Below are 13,588 nucleotides of genomic sequence, written 5' to 3' on the forward strand. Positions count from 1 at the left end.
AATGTTTGGCCTAATAAATATTTTCTGTTTCTACATTGCATTGGTGTTTACAGTGTACTTGTTACCCCTCTCAGCAGATTACTTTCACTGTAGAACATTGTATTGACATGTAGATATAAGCCTATGAAAGACCAAAGAGCTTTAGATTTAGAACAACAGTGTTTACATGGTATATCCAAAAATGTACTATTATGAAAGCAGTGTTTGCCAAGCAGTCAGGTCTTTAATATAACAATATAACAAGCCATACCGTGGGGAGCTGGGCCCAGTCAGGTCTTTAATACAACAATATAACAAGCCATACCGTGGGGTGCTGGGCCCAGTCAGGTCTCTGATACAACAATATAACAAGCCATACCGTGGGGTGCTGGGCCCAGTCAGGTCTTTAATACAACAATATAACAAGCCATACCGTGGGGTGCTGGGCCCAGTCAGGTCTTTAATACAACAATATAACAAGCCATACCGTGGGGAGCTGGGCCCAGTCAGGTCTTTAATACAACAATATAACAAGCCATACCGTGGGGTGCTGGGCCCAGTCAGGTCTTTAATACAACAATATAACAAGCCATACCGTGGGGTGCTGGGCCCAGTCAGGTCTTTAATACAACAATATAACAAGCCATACCGTGGGGTGCTGGGCCCAGTCAGGTCTTTAATACAACAATATAACAAGCCATACCGTGGGGAGCTGGGCCCAGTCAGGTCTTTAATACAACAATATAACAAGCCATACCGTGGGGTGCTGGGCCCAGTCAGGTCTCTGATACAACAATATAACAAGCCATACCGTGGGGTGCTGGGCCCAGTCAGGTCTCTGACACAACAATATAACAAGCCATACCGTGGGGTGCTGGACCCAGTCAGGTCTCTGATACAACAATATAACAAGCCATACCGTGGGGTGCTGGGCCCAGTCAGGTCTCTGACACAACAATATAACAAGCCATACCGTGGGGTGCTGGGCCCAGTCAGGTCTTTAATACAACAATATAACAAGCCATACCGTGGGGTGCTGGACCCAGTCAGGTCTCTGATACAACAATATAACAAGCCATACCGTGGGGTGCTGGGCCCAGTCAGGTCTTTAATACAACAATATAACAAGCCATACCGTGGGGAGCTGGGCCCAGTCAGGTCTTTAATACAACAATATAACAAGCCATACCGTGGGGTGCTGGGCCCAGTCAGGTCTTTAATACAACAATATAACAAGCCATACCGTGGGGTGCTGGGCCCAGTCAGGACTTTAATACAACAATATAACAAGCCATACCGTGGGGTGCTGGACCCAGTCAGGTCTTTAATACAACAATATAACAAGCCATACCGTGGGGTGCTGGACCCAGTCAGGTCTCTGATACAACAATATAACAAGCCATACCGTGGGGAGCTGGGCCCAGTCAGGTCTCTGATACAACAATATAATGGATCTTTCAGAGCGGATCTTTCAGAGCGACATTCATTAATGTCGTCATAGAATGGATGTTTCGTTGGTCTTCGCGTTCGATGATATTAATTATTAGTCTGCAGCTAAGTAAATTATATCAAAGACTTGTTCTTATTCTGTCGGTCTCGATAGTCTAAAAGTTAACCACGTGGTGTAGTTCACTTTCAGTATAGGAATTGGATGGTCAAACCTACTGGCCAACTCACTAATGGAGTGGAGGCCTGGTCTAAATAAATGTAAATCAGGGTATAGTTTTATAGTGAACATGTCACATGACTCCTGGTCCTGTCTGTGTCCCTGGGGGTGCGTGCCGATGACTGAGTTAAGCTTGGTACAGAAATACAGTTCTCTCACATTAACATCAGTACATAGCATCTCAATGTATTACAAATAGCTTTATCCTTATTAATACATTTTATACAACCATTATGATGCAAGTCTCATCGCTGAGGCTATTATATAAACAGTTTTATGGTAATATGGCTTTATTGTCTCTTCTGAGTATCACAAAATTGTACCAAGCGGACCAGTTCGTAGCTGGATTCTTCACCAATCTTTCATACCTTCTCCAGAACACAAATGTCGCTTGGCTCCCCAATTCTGTGAGTTGGAAGAATTTCCTGTGTCTCTCTATGGGCCATGTGGCAGGAGATTCTCCTCTTAGTTTTACAACCCTTTCACACAGAGCCTGGGTTGGGGGGAAGGTAGGTTGGGGGATGGTACAAAGGGGAGGGGGTCAACTGTCCTCCCTGTACTCAAAGAGGCCAACGTCATGACAATTGTAACAGGTTGTAACCAAGCCCTGGTCTTCAGCATGGAAACAGAAGAGGAATACCTGGTGTGGTAGTCTCAGTTACTGTAGGACTACTCTAAATCATCTTGGCTCTGACACACACACACACACACACACACACACACAAACACAAGCTTTGCAGGTCCATGAACCTATCTAAACACCTCTCACACCCCAGTAACCTGTGGATCATGAGAGAACCTTCATAAATCAGCAGAACATTTATAACCTATTGATTGAGACTTTATGCATTATCCTGTAATACTTTGTTTGAAGTGAGACACCTTCGGTCATTCATAACTAGGGCTGTTGTGGTGACCGTATTACCGCCACACCCGCGGTCATGAGTCATGAAGGCAGTTAAATTCCATGTGACCGTTCAGTCACGTAATTAGGCTTCTCCAAGCTCTGATGCTGCTGCTGGTCATTAGTAGCCTACCAAACTTGCTAACTGCCTGGTACTCAGCACTCTATTGTCCCTCTAATCACTCTGACATCAATGCAAATGTAATCGAAAATCTGATCAAGCACTTCATGAGGGCCCATGAGCTAATGTTGCGCAACATTTCTATAGGCTATGCAACAGCATGAGAAAACAGAGTGATGGCCTCTACTAAAAATAGGACGATCCCATCATATAGGCCTACTATATTTATTTCTCAACTTTCCTAATATTAAGCACATTGCTTATATTTACAACAGGAGTATAGCCTACCTGGCTGGCATGAAAATTAACCACGGGAAAAGCTTCTCCATTCGCTATTTAAGTGCATAGATGACATGTATTTTTGCCCACTGCCCCTATTTTGATACAGGTGCATGATAATAATGGTCCATATTAAATAAAATAAAAATTCACACATATTATTTAGTATATGTAAGGACTAAAGATTAAATCAAGAATAATCTGATGGGTGACAATATTAGCCTATCACCTGTGAATTATATATTATCACCTGTGAATGATGCCCAGCATAAGAAACAATTATTTTTTTCTTCGACTTTTTCTAATTATAGTCGCACGCCTCATTGTAGGCCTAGCCCATAGGCTATATGTTTTGACAAGGTTTTTATCACAACTAAGGTGGCCAAATAACTTCTTAAAATTAAGCACCTAACTGGCATACATAAGCAGCGCCTAAATTTCAGGTTTGGGGAAGACAATTTTCACCATACAAATGCACCTTTATAATAAAAATATTACATGCATAATTGCATTTGCAATCACTTTGGAATATTTTTTTCTCGCACAGAATAGAATAGGTTGACTTTTGTACTATGGAGGATAGTAGATTGACATAGGCTAGTGCTTTTGCTGTTCGTTAGGCCTACTCATCATGTTGGCTGATGAAATGTGGACAGTTTTTCCAATATCTTCAATATGCACCTCGGAATTGGATAAGGACAAGCGCAGATGCTTCCCCGATGTCTGTCTTCACTTGTAGCCTGTGAGAAACACCCGATCACTGATGGAGAGCCATGTGAGTGAGAGGTACATCGGAGCGCATGGAGAAGGGCACAATGGCCACTGGCCGCAAAAGGCATGTTTTTTTAGGGTGCATTACGGCCACACAAAGGGGATGCCGCCGTGAAATTCTAGATATTATCAAGTGCTTGTCAAATTGTGAATGAGTGAAGGATATAGTGTGTACTTTTTTCAAATCATCATTAGAGTCTCATCATGCAGCCTTACAATGTATTACACATCAAAACATATAGCCCAACATTTGTAGAACAACTAAAGTTATATTAACAACTCTAAATTAAGCATATAGGAGTACCTATTTCTTTGTTAACCACACAACACAGAATAGCCACGTGTTCGCAGTCCAAATTGTTTGGAGAAAATATCCTTTCTATTTTATTCAGCTTTGTTCAATTCTATTCTTCATATTATAAAATAATGCCCTGGAATTCTAAGCAAATCTTGTCTGCTAAATTAACTAGTGTAGCCAACAGCCATTTGGCATAGCAAGATCAGGACCTAACATAAGGACAACTCAGAGTATGCTATTCTGTTCTTCTGAAATAGACTACATTTTCTTTATATCATGCTTCTTTAGACCTGTCTAAAATAAATAATGGATTTATTGTGAAAGTGTAAGCTAAATTACATTGATTTATTATACTTTTTAAAATGTAGATGTTCAGTATTAGCTTGTAGTCTATGTGTGGAAGCCAGGAGATGCTAAATGGGTTTATGTTAATTAATAGTCAATTACTGTGAGACCGACAGTTATTTGCTTGACATTCACCGGCTGATGGAATTTTGTGACCGCCACAGCCCTATTCATAACACGTCTATAAAGACTCTACATCGCATGACGCTGTACTTGCTTTAAAGGCAGACCGCTTTGATAATTTATAACACATTCATAAATGCCTTATATCATATGACGCTGTACTTATTATAAATTCAGACCTTTATTCATTCATAACACATACATAAAGGCTAAATGTATTAGGGAATTATCACTAACTGCTAAAACAAATAAACATTAAAGACAAGTTTAAACCATACATTTCCTCTTATTTTTACAGTTTTAAAACAATGCAAATACATTCTTTAAAAAAGTCCAGAAATGCAATTACTAAACATTACACAGGGCAGTGAATAGTATATCTTGTTCCTGAGCTGGCGGACAAATGGTTCTTGCCTCTGCTGGAGGTACTGCATGTTGGTTCCAACCTAACAACAAATAAAGTTAGAAGATCTGTTAGGAAATGCATTTGTCACACCATCTGGGTAAGGGAATTTTTGTTAGTAAATGCATTTGTCACACCATCTGGGTAAGGGTAGCAGGTCTGTTAGGAAATGCATTTGTCACACCATCTGGGTAAGGGTAGCAGGTCTGTTAGGAAATACATTTGTCTCACCATCTGGGTAAGGGTAGCAGGTCTGTTAGGAAATACATTTGTCTCACCATCTGGGTAAGGGTAGCAGGTCTGTTAGGAAATACATTTGTCTCACCATCTGGGTAAGGGTAGCAGGTCTGTTAGGAAATACATTTGTCTCACCATCTGGGTAAGGGAATTTTTGTTAGTAAATGCATTTGTCACACCATCTGGGTAAGGGTAGGAGGTCTGTTAGGAAATACATTTGTCTCAACATCTGGGTTAGGGTAGCAGGTCTGTTAGGAAATGCATTTGTCTCACCATCTGGGTAAGGGTAGCAGGTCTGTTAGGAAATGCATTTGTCTCACCATCTGGGTAAGGGTAGGAGGTCTGTTAGGAAATGCATTTGTCTCACCATCTGGGTAAGGGTAGGAGGTCTGTTAGGAAATACATTTGTCTCACCATCTGGGTAAGGGTAGGAGGTCTGTTAGGAAATACATTTGTCTCACCATCTGTGTTAGGGTAGCAGGTCTGTTAGGAAATACATTTGTCTCACCATCTGGGTAAGGGTAGCAGGTCTGTTAGGAAATACATTTGTCTCACCATCTGGGTTAGGGTAGCAGGTCTGTTAGGAAATACATTTGTCTCACCATCTGGTTAAGGGTAGCAGGTCTGTTAGGAAATACATTTGTCTCACCATCTGGGTTAGGGTAGAAGGTCTGTTAGGAAATACATTTGTCTCACCATCTGGGTAAGGGTAGCAGGTCTGTTAGGAAATGCATTTGTCTCACCATCTGGGTAAGGGTAGCAGGTCTGTTAGGAAATACATTTGTCTCACCATCTGGGTTAGGGTAGCAGGTCTGTTAGGAAATACATTTGTCTCACCATCTGGGTAAGGGTAGCAGGTCTGTTAGGAAATACATTTGTCTCACCATCTGGGTTAGGGTAGCAGGTCTGTTAGGAAATACATTTGTCTCACCATCTGGTTACGGGTAGCAGGTCTGTTAGGAAATACATTTGTCTCACCATCTGGGTTAGGGTAGCAGATCTGTTAGGAAATACATTTGTCTCACCATCTGGGTAAGGGTAGCAGGTCTGTTAGGAAATGCATTTGTCTCACCATCTGGGTTAGGGTAGCAGGTCTGTTAGGAAATACATTTGTCTCACCATCTGGGTTAGGGCATTTCTGTGATGCATAATAAATACTCTAAATGAGGAGATGGGAAACTTAATGTGATTCGTATTATTATATTCCTCTTTAATTTACAAATCTCATGACTTGACTATGAGACGTGGCTGTATCTAGGGAGATTTGTATTTAGCTGAGCCTGCTAGCAAGCTAAATGTTGTATTGGTATAGCTAACTAGCTAGCGTATGCTGCTAACATAGCTAGAAATGCTATTTAGTCACAAATTATTTGAAATAACGATTGAGGTAGCTATCTATATATATCAAATATAAAATTTGCTCTACAGAAACACCACATGAATGAAAGGGTAACTACTCTCAAAAGTTTATTTGATTTTTCCCAGACCTCAAAAGTTCTCCTGATGTGTTTTATGCATTGCTGTGAACACAGAAAATCCAATTTAGTTGTTTTCTATTAAAAACGTGTGAAAAAAACTGGGGGGGGGGGGGAAACGAGAAACAAAATGGAGGGAAATACGAAACTTGGAAAAATGAAATAGAAAAAACGGAATTTTGGGGAAAAAACGAATTAGGCAAAAAATAAAAACAGATTTTAAAAGGCCCATGACTGCACTTTAGAGTGTGTGTCATCACACAGCACAGCATTTTGGGTAAAGTTGAGGTCAGGTCCAGTATTGTCTATGCACCCAAGGGGGAAAGAGGTTGGGCCATCCTAGAAATGTTTTAGATTAATATAATATAAAATAATATATGCCATTTAGCAGACGCTTTCATGCAAAGCGACTTACAGCCATGCGTGCATATATTTATACGTATGGGGGGTCCACTATCCTGGTGTTGCAATGCTCTACCTATGACAAGGTTATAAATGCTTTGTGAAGCCTCAATTAAATATGCTTTATGAAGACTTTATTAAACAGTGCTTATGCCACCCTTTTATTAAGCACAAGTTTGTCATATTTTACAAAGTGGGTTATGTCACATTTGACATTGGTGTTGTCACACAGTTACGCCACATTTATAAACCCTTAATAGAGCATGGCATATGGTTATAGATGATTTGTGACACATTTATGCAGTGTTTATGAAGGCTTTATGAAGCTTTTAAGCTGCATGTCATTTAAAGTGGGACCGTATTGGTAAAAGCACTCTATCAAAAACATATATGCCCCAGGTGTTTCTGGAAAACACAGATGATAATAATACAGATGTGGTGTTTGCTTGGGAGAGCAGTGATACATCATTGGGACAGCTAATGTAATTGCATCCATACAGTGTAGCACACATGCTGTAAACTGGACCTTTAAACAGATCAGCTCGCTCTCTCTCTTTATCGCTCTCTCTCTCGCTCTCTCATACACACACACAGGCAAACACATACATACTTGCGTGTGTGTCTACAGACACACGCGCACACACGTATGTGCGCACACACACACACACACACACACACACACACACACACACACACACACACACTTCACACCCAGGTGAAGGGCTTAATGAATCACCTGTCAGGGTAAGCTGCTAATTAGTGACTCTCAGTATAAAGATGTACATATACAGAGAGTAACCATATGCTTTCACTCTCCACACACACACAGTGTTCTGCCCCCTGTGTTCCTATTTCTTTGATGGTTAAAAGCACATTGTGCCCAATGGTCGTTTTGGTTCAACCCCCAAAGAGCTATTAAATATTAACTTGTACATGAGTTGGAAAACTAAGCAAATAAATAATGTACATGCCCAATGCACATCAACAGTAAACATGGCAAGTAGTTTACAACATTATACAACATGCTAACCTAGAGGGTACAGGCACATCCCTCCAGCACAAATATGTAAGGCTCACTTGGAGAAAGTAGACCTGCTCTCTGAACCTGACAACTCCACAGGGCATCAAGCCAACTAGTACAGTATCAAGCCAACTAGTACTGTACAGTACAAGCAGTACTGTATATAAAGTCTACCACACACACACACACGCACACAGAGCATCTTACCTGTCAATGCTGATAGCACACAGGTTGAGAATGCTGGCGGTACACATCATGACATCCAAGGTGACAAAGATGTTACAGTACATCCTGCTGAAGAGCCACGCCCCTCCGACCACCTGGACAGGTAATGCATGGTCATATGACACACACATTCACACAGCTTCATCATGATCATCATTATCCATATCAATCATCATTATTCATAATCAACAACATATCAAATAAATTATTCTCTGTCTCTTTTGCTCCCTCTCTCTCTCTCTCTCCCCTCTCTCTTTCTCTGTCCAATTATGCCACCCACGTTCAAACCCTTGAAAGTACAATTACACACTCCCAGTTCCAGCCTGACTCACCCAGATAGATAGCGCTGCTCAGACAGGCCTTCCCTTAGGTGCTATAATACGTGATAACAACTGTCTGACAGAGATAAATGTGTTCTGAGCTGCAGCGCCTGACATATTCCGCCCACCCCCCATCCACATGTACCCTTCCTATCCTCTAATGCAGGTATTCCCAAACTGGGGTACGCGAACCCCCAGGGGTACGCGCAATTCCGCAATACACTACCAGTCAAAGGTTTTAGAACACCTACTCATTCAAGGGTTTTTCTTTATTTTTACTATTTCTACATTGTAGAATAATAGTGAAGACATCAAAACTATGAATTAACACATATGGAATCATGTAGTAACAAAAAAAAGTGTTAAACAAATCAAGATATATTTTATATTTGAGATTCTTCAAATAGCCACCCTTTGCCTTGACAGATTTGCACCCGCTTGGCATTCTCTCAACCAGCTTCATGAGGTAGTCACCTGGAATGCATTTCAATTAACAGGTGTGCTTTCTTAAAAGTTAATTTGTGGAATTGCTTTACTTCTTAATGCGTTTGAGCCAATCAGTTGTGTTGTGACAAGGTGGGGGGTATACAGAAGACTGCCCTATTTGGTAAAAGACCAAGTCCATATTATAGCAAGAACAGCTCAAATAAGCAAAGAGAAACGACAGTCCATCATTACTTTAAGACAAGAAGGTTAGTCAAGACAGAACATTTCAAGAACTTTGAAAGTTTGTTCAAGTTCAGTCGCAAAAACCATCAAGTGATATGATGAAACTGGCTCTAATGAGGACCGCCACAGGAATGGAAGACCCAGAGTTACCTCTGCTGCAGAGGATAAATTCCTTAGAGTTACCAGCCTCAGAAATTGCAGCCCAAATAAATGCTTCACGGAGTTCAAGTAACAGACACATCTCAACATCAACTGTTCTGAGGAGACTGTGTGAATTTTTATTTCACCTTTATTTAACCAGGTAGGCAAGTTGAGAACAAGTTCTCATTTACAATTGCGACCTGGCCAAGGTAAAGCAAGCAGTTTGACACATACAACAACACAGAGTTATATATGGAGTAAAACAAACATACAGTCAACAATATAGTAGAAAAATAAGTCTATATACAAAGTGAGCAAATGAGGTGAGATAAGGGAGGTAAAGGCAAAAAAAGCCATGGTGGCGAAGTAAATACAATATAGCAAGTAAAACACTGGAATGGTAGATTTGCAGTGGAAGAAAGTGCAAAGTAGAAATAGAAATAATGGGGTGCAAAGGAGCAAAATAAATAAATACAGTAGGGGAAGAGGTAGTTGTTTGGGCTAAATTATAGATGGGCTATGTACAGGTGTAGTAATCTGTGAGCTGCTCTGACAGCTGGTGCTTAAAGCTAGTGAGGGAGATAAGTGTTTCCAGTTTTAGATACTTTTGTAGTTCGTTCCAGTCATTGGCAGCAGAGAACTGGAAGGAGAGGCGGCCGAAGGAGGAATTGGCTTTGGGGGTGACCAGAGAGATATACCTGCTGGAGCGTGTGCTACAGGTGGGTGCTGCTATGGTGACCAGAGAGCTGAGATAAGGGGGAACTTTACCTAGCAGGGTCTTCTAGATGACCTGGAGCTAGTGGGATTGGCGACGAGTATGAAGCGAGGGCCAGCCAACGAGAGCATACAGGTCGCAGTGGTGGGAAGTATATGGGGCTTTGGTGACAAAACGGATGGCACTGTGATAGACTGCATCCAATTTATTGAGTAGGGTATTGGAGGCTATTTTGTAAATGACAATCGCCGAAGTCGAGGATCGGTAGGATGGTCAGTTTTACGAGGGTGTGTTTGGCAGCATGAGTGAAAGATGCTGATGATGCGAAATAGGAAGAGAGATGTTTGATGTGAGTCTGGAAGGAGAGTTTACAGTCTAACCAGACACCTAGGTATTTGTAGTTGTCTACATATTCTAAGTCAGAACCGTCCAGAGTAGTGATGCTGGACCGGCGGGCAGGTGCAGGCAGCGATCGTTTGAAGAGCATGCATTTAGTTTTACTTGTATTTAAGAGCAGTTGGAGGCCACGGAAGGAGAGTTGTATGGCATTGAAACTCGTCTGGAGGGTAGTTAACACACAGTTAACACAGAATCAGTCCTTCATGGTCGAATTGGTGCTAAGAAACCACGACTAAAGGACACCAATAAGAAGAAGAGACTTGCTTGGGCCAGGAAACACGAGCAATGGACATTAAACCAGTAGAAATTTGTCCTTTGGTCTGAAGTCCAAATTTGAGATTTTTTGTCCCAACCGCTGTGTCTTCGTGAGACATGGTGTGGGTGAACGGATGAAATCTGCATGTGTATTTCCCACCGTGAAGCATGGAGAAGGAGGTGTGATGGTGTGGGGGTGCTTTGCAGGTGACACTTTCTGTGAATTATTTAGAATTCAAGGCACACTTAACCAGTATGAGTACCACAGCATTCTGCAGCAATACACCATCCCATCTGGTTTGGGCTTAATGGGACTATCATGTGTTTTTCAACAGGACAATGACCCAACACACCTCCAGGCTGTGTAAGGGCTATTTTACCAAGAAGGAGAGTGATGGAGAGCTGCATCAGATGACCTGGCCTCCACAATCCCCCCACCTCAACCAAATTGAGATGGTTTGGGATGAGACCGACCGCAGAGTGAAGGAAAGCAGCCAACAAGTGCTCAGAATATGTGGGAACTCCATCAAGACTGTTGGAAAAGCATTCCAGGTGAAGCTTGATGAGAGAATGCCAAGAGTGTGCAAACCTGTCATCAAGTCAAAGGGTGGATATTTGAAGAATCTCAAATATAAAATATATTTTGATTTGTTTAACACTTTTTTGGTTTCTACATGATTCCATGTGTTATTGCAAAGTTTTGATGTCTTCACTATTATTATACATTGTAGGTAATAGTAAAAATAAACAAAAACCCTTGAATGAGTAGGTGTTCTAAAACTTTTGACCGGTAGTGTGTGTGTATATATATATATATATATATATATATATATATATATATACACACACACACACACACACACACACTACCGGTCAAAAGTTTTAGAACACCTACTCATTCAAGGGTTTTTGTTTATTTTTACTATTACCCATGAAAGGGACAACTCACTCAGGTGCTTTGCTATATCACATTTGACATTGTCCGTAAGCTTGATGGAAAGATCTGTGTGTTGTCCTTGTTGATGCAGACAGAAAAGAGATCCAACTTCTTAGTCATAGCCTCAATTTTGTCCCGCACATTGAATATAGTTGCAGAGAGTCCCTGTAATCCTAGATTCAGATCATTCAGGCGAGAGAAAAAACATCGCCCAGATAGGCCAGTCGTGTGAGAAACTCGTCATCAAGCAGTAAGTTAGATACTGAGGTAATTATGAGTCAAGACTCTCTATAGGCCAGGCTTGTGTCTGCTTCTCAATATGACACTGTTGATTGTCATGGAACCCAAACAGCTGTCACTGTGCACTATTTTCACTTAACTCTCATAATGTATATTTTCTCAACTCCACATGGTTGAGGTTATAGAGAAATCTGACCCTGGTTCAGACCTTAGGTGCAACGTTGTGAGTTGAGTTTGCAATAGCACCCTGTGCCTCTCACCCAACCCTGAATGGAATCATGACCAACGATCATCCCTCACAACCTCCCTCCTGACCAATTCAAAATGAACGCATCAACACTAACTTCCTCCAGTCCCCCAAGCCAAGAATTACATCTAATGGACGAAACACTGACTATACCTCTCTAAATTCATTTCAGTAACACTCCTCACAGGGGACAATTATGTGGAGCATATAGAAGAGACAAAATTCTTAGAAGCAATAGGCATCAATATCTTCCAGCCACTCACAGTCACTGAATGTATCACCACACCCCCTCACACCCTATAAAGGACAAACTCAAAGTAATAACATGACCATCTCCCTGCCCTATCCTTCCTCCATCTCCCTGCCCTATCCTTCCTCCATCTCCCTGCCCTATCCTTCCTCCATCTCCCTGCCCTATCCTTCCTCCATCTCCCTGCCCTATCCTTCCTCCATCTCCCTGCCCTATCTTTCCTCCATCTCTCACATGTACAGTGCATTCGGAAAGTATTCAGACCCCTTCCCTTATTCCACATTTTGTTACGTTACAGCCTTATTCTAAAATGGACTAAATGATTTTTCGCCCTCATCAATCTACACACAATACCACATAATGACAAAGCGAAAATAGGTTTAAAAAATAAATAAAAAAATACCTAATTTACATTTAAATTGAGCTCAGGTATATCCTGTTTCCATTAATCGTCCTTGATATGTTTCTACAACTTGATTGGAGTCCACCTGTGGTAAGATAAATTGATTGGACATGATCTGGAAAGATAAATATACGTCTACAGTGGGGGAAAAAAGTATTTGATCCCCTGCTGATTTTGTACGTTTGCCCACTGACAAAGAAAGGATCAGTCTATAATTTTAATGGTAGGTTTATTTGAACAGTGAGAGACAGAATAACAACAAAGAAATCCAGAAAATTGCATGTCAAAAATGTTATAAATTGATTTGCATTTTAATGAGGGAAATAAGTATTTGACCCCCTCTCAATCAGAAAGATTTCTGGCTCCCAGGTGTCTTTTATACAGGTAACGAGCTGAGATAAGGAGCACACTCTTAAAGGGAGTGCTCCTAACCGCAGCTTGTTACCTGTATAAAAGACACCTGTCCACAGAAGCAATCAATCAATCAGATTCCAAACTCTCCAACATGGCCAAGACCAAAGAGCTCTCCAAGGATGTCAGGGACAAGATTGTAGACCTACACAAGGCTGGAATGGGCTACAAGACCATCGCCAAGCAGCTTGATGAGAAGGTGACAACATTTGGTGCGATTATTCGCAAATGGAAGAAACACAAAAGAACTGTCAATCTCCCTCGGCCTGGGGCTCCATGCAAGATCTCACCTCGTGGAGTTGAAATGATCATGAGAACGGTGAGGAATCAGCCCAGAACTACATGGGAGGAT

General features: G+C 41.4%; 1 protein-coding gene across 1 annotated transcript in view; it reads right to left on the bottom strand.

The window, feature by feature from the left end:
* Positions 1–13,588, bottom strand: part of LOC115151465 (D(3) dopamine receptor-like) — a 51,327-nt gene that overhangs the window by 23,692 nt on the left and 14,047 nt on the right. The window contains exon 3 of the mRNA XM_029695429.1: positions 8,232–8,344. Within this exon, the coding sequence (XP_029551289.1) occupies positions 8,232–8,344 (113 nt within the window). The remainder of the gene's footprint in view (positions 1–8,231; positions 8,345–13,588) is intronic.

Source organism: Salmo trutta, chromosome 2 (genome assembly GCF_901001165.1).
Source record: "Salmo trutta chromosome 2, fSalTru1.1, whole genome shotgun sequence".
Taxonomy (NCBI): Eukaryota; Metazoa; Chordata; class Actinopteri; order Salmoniformes; family Salmonidae; genus Salmo; species Salmo trutta.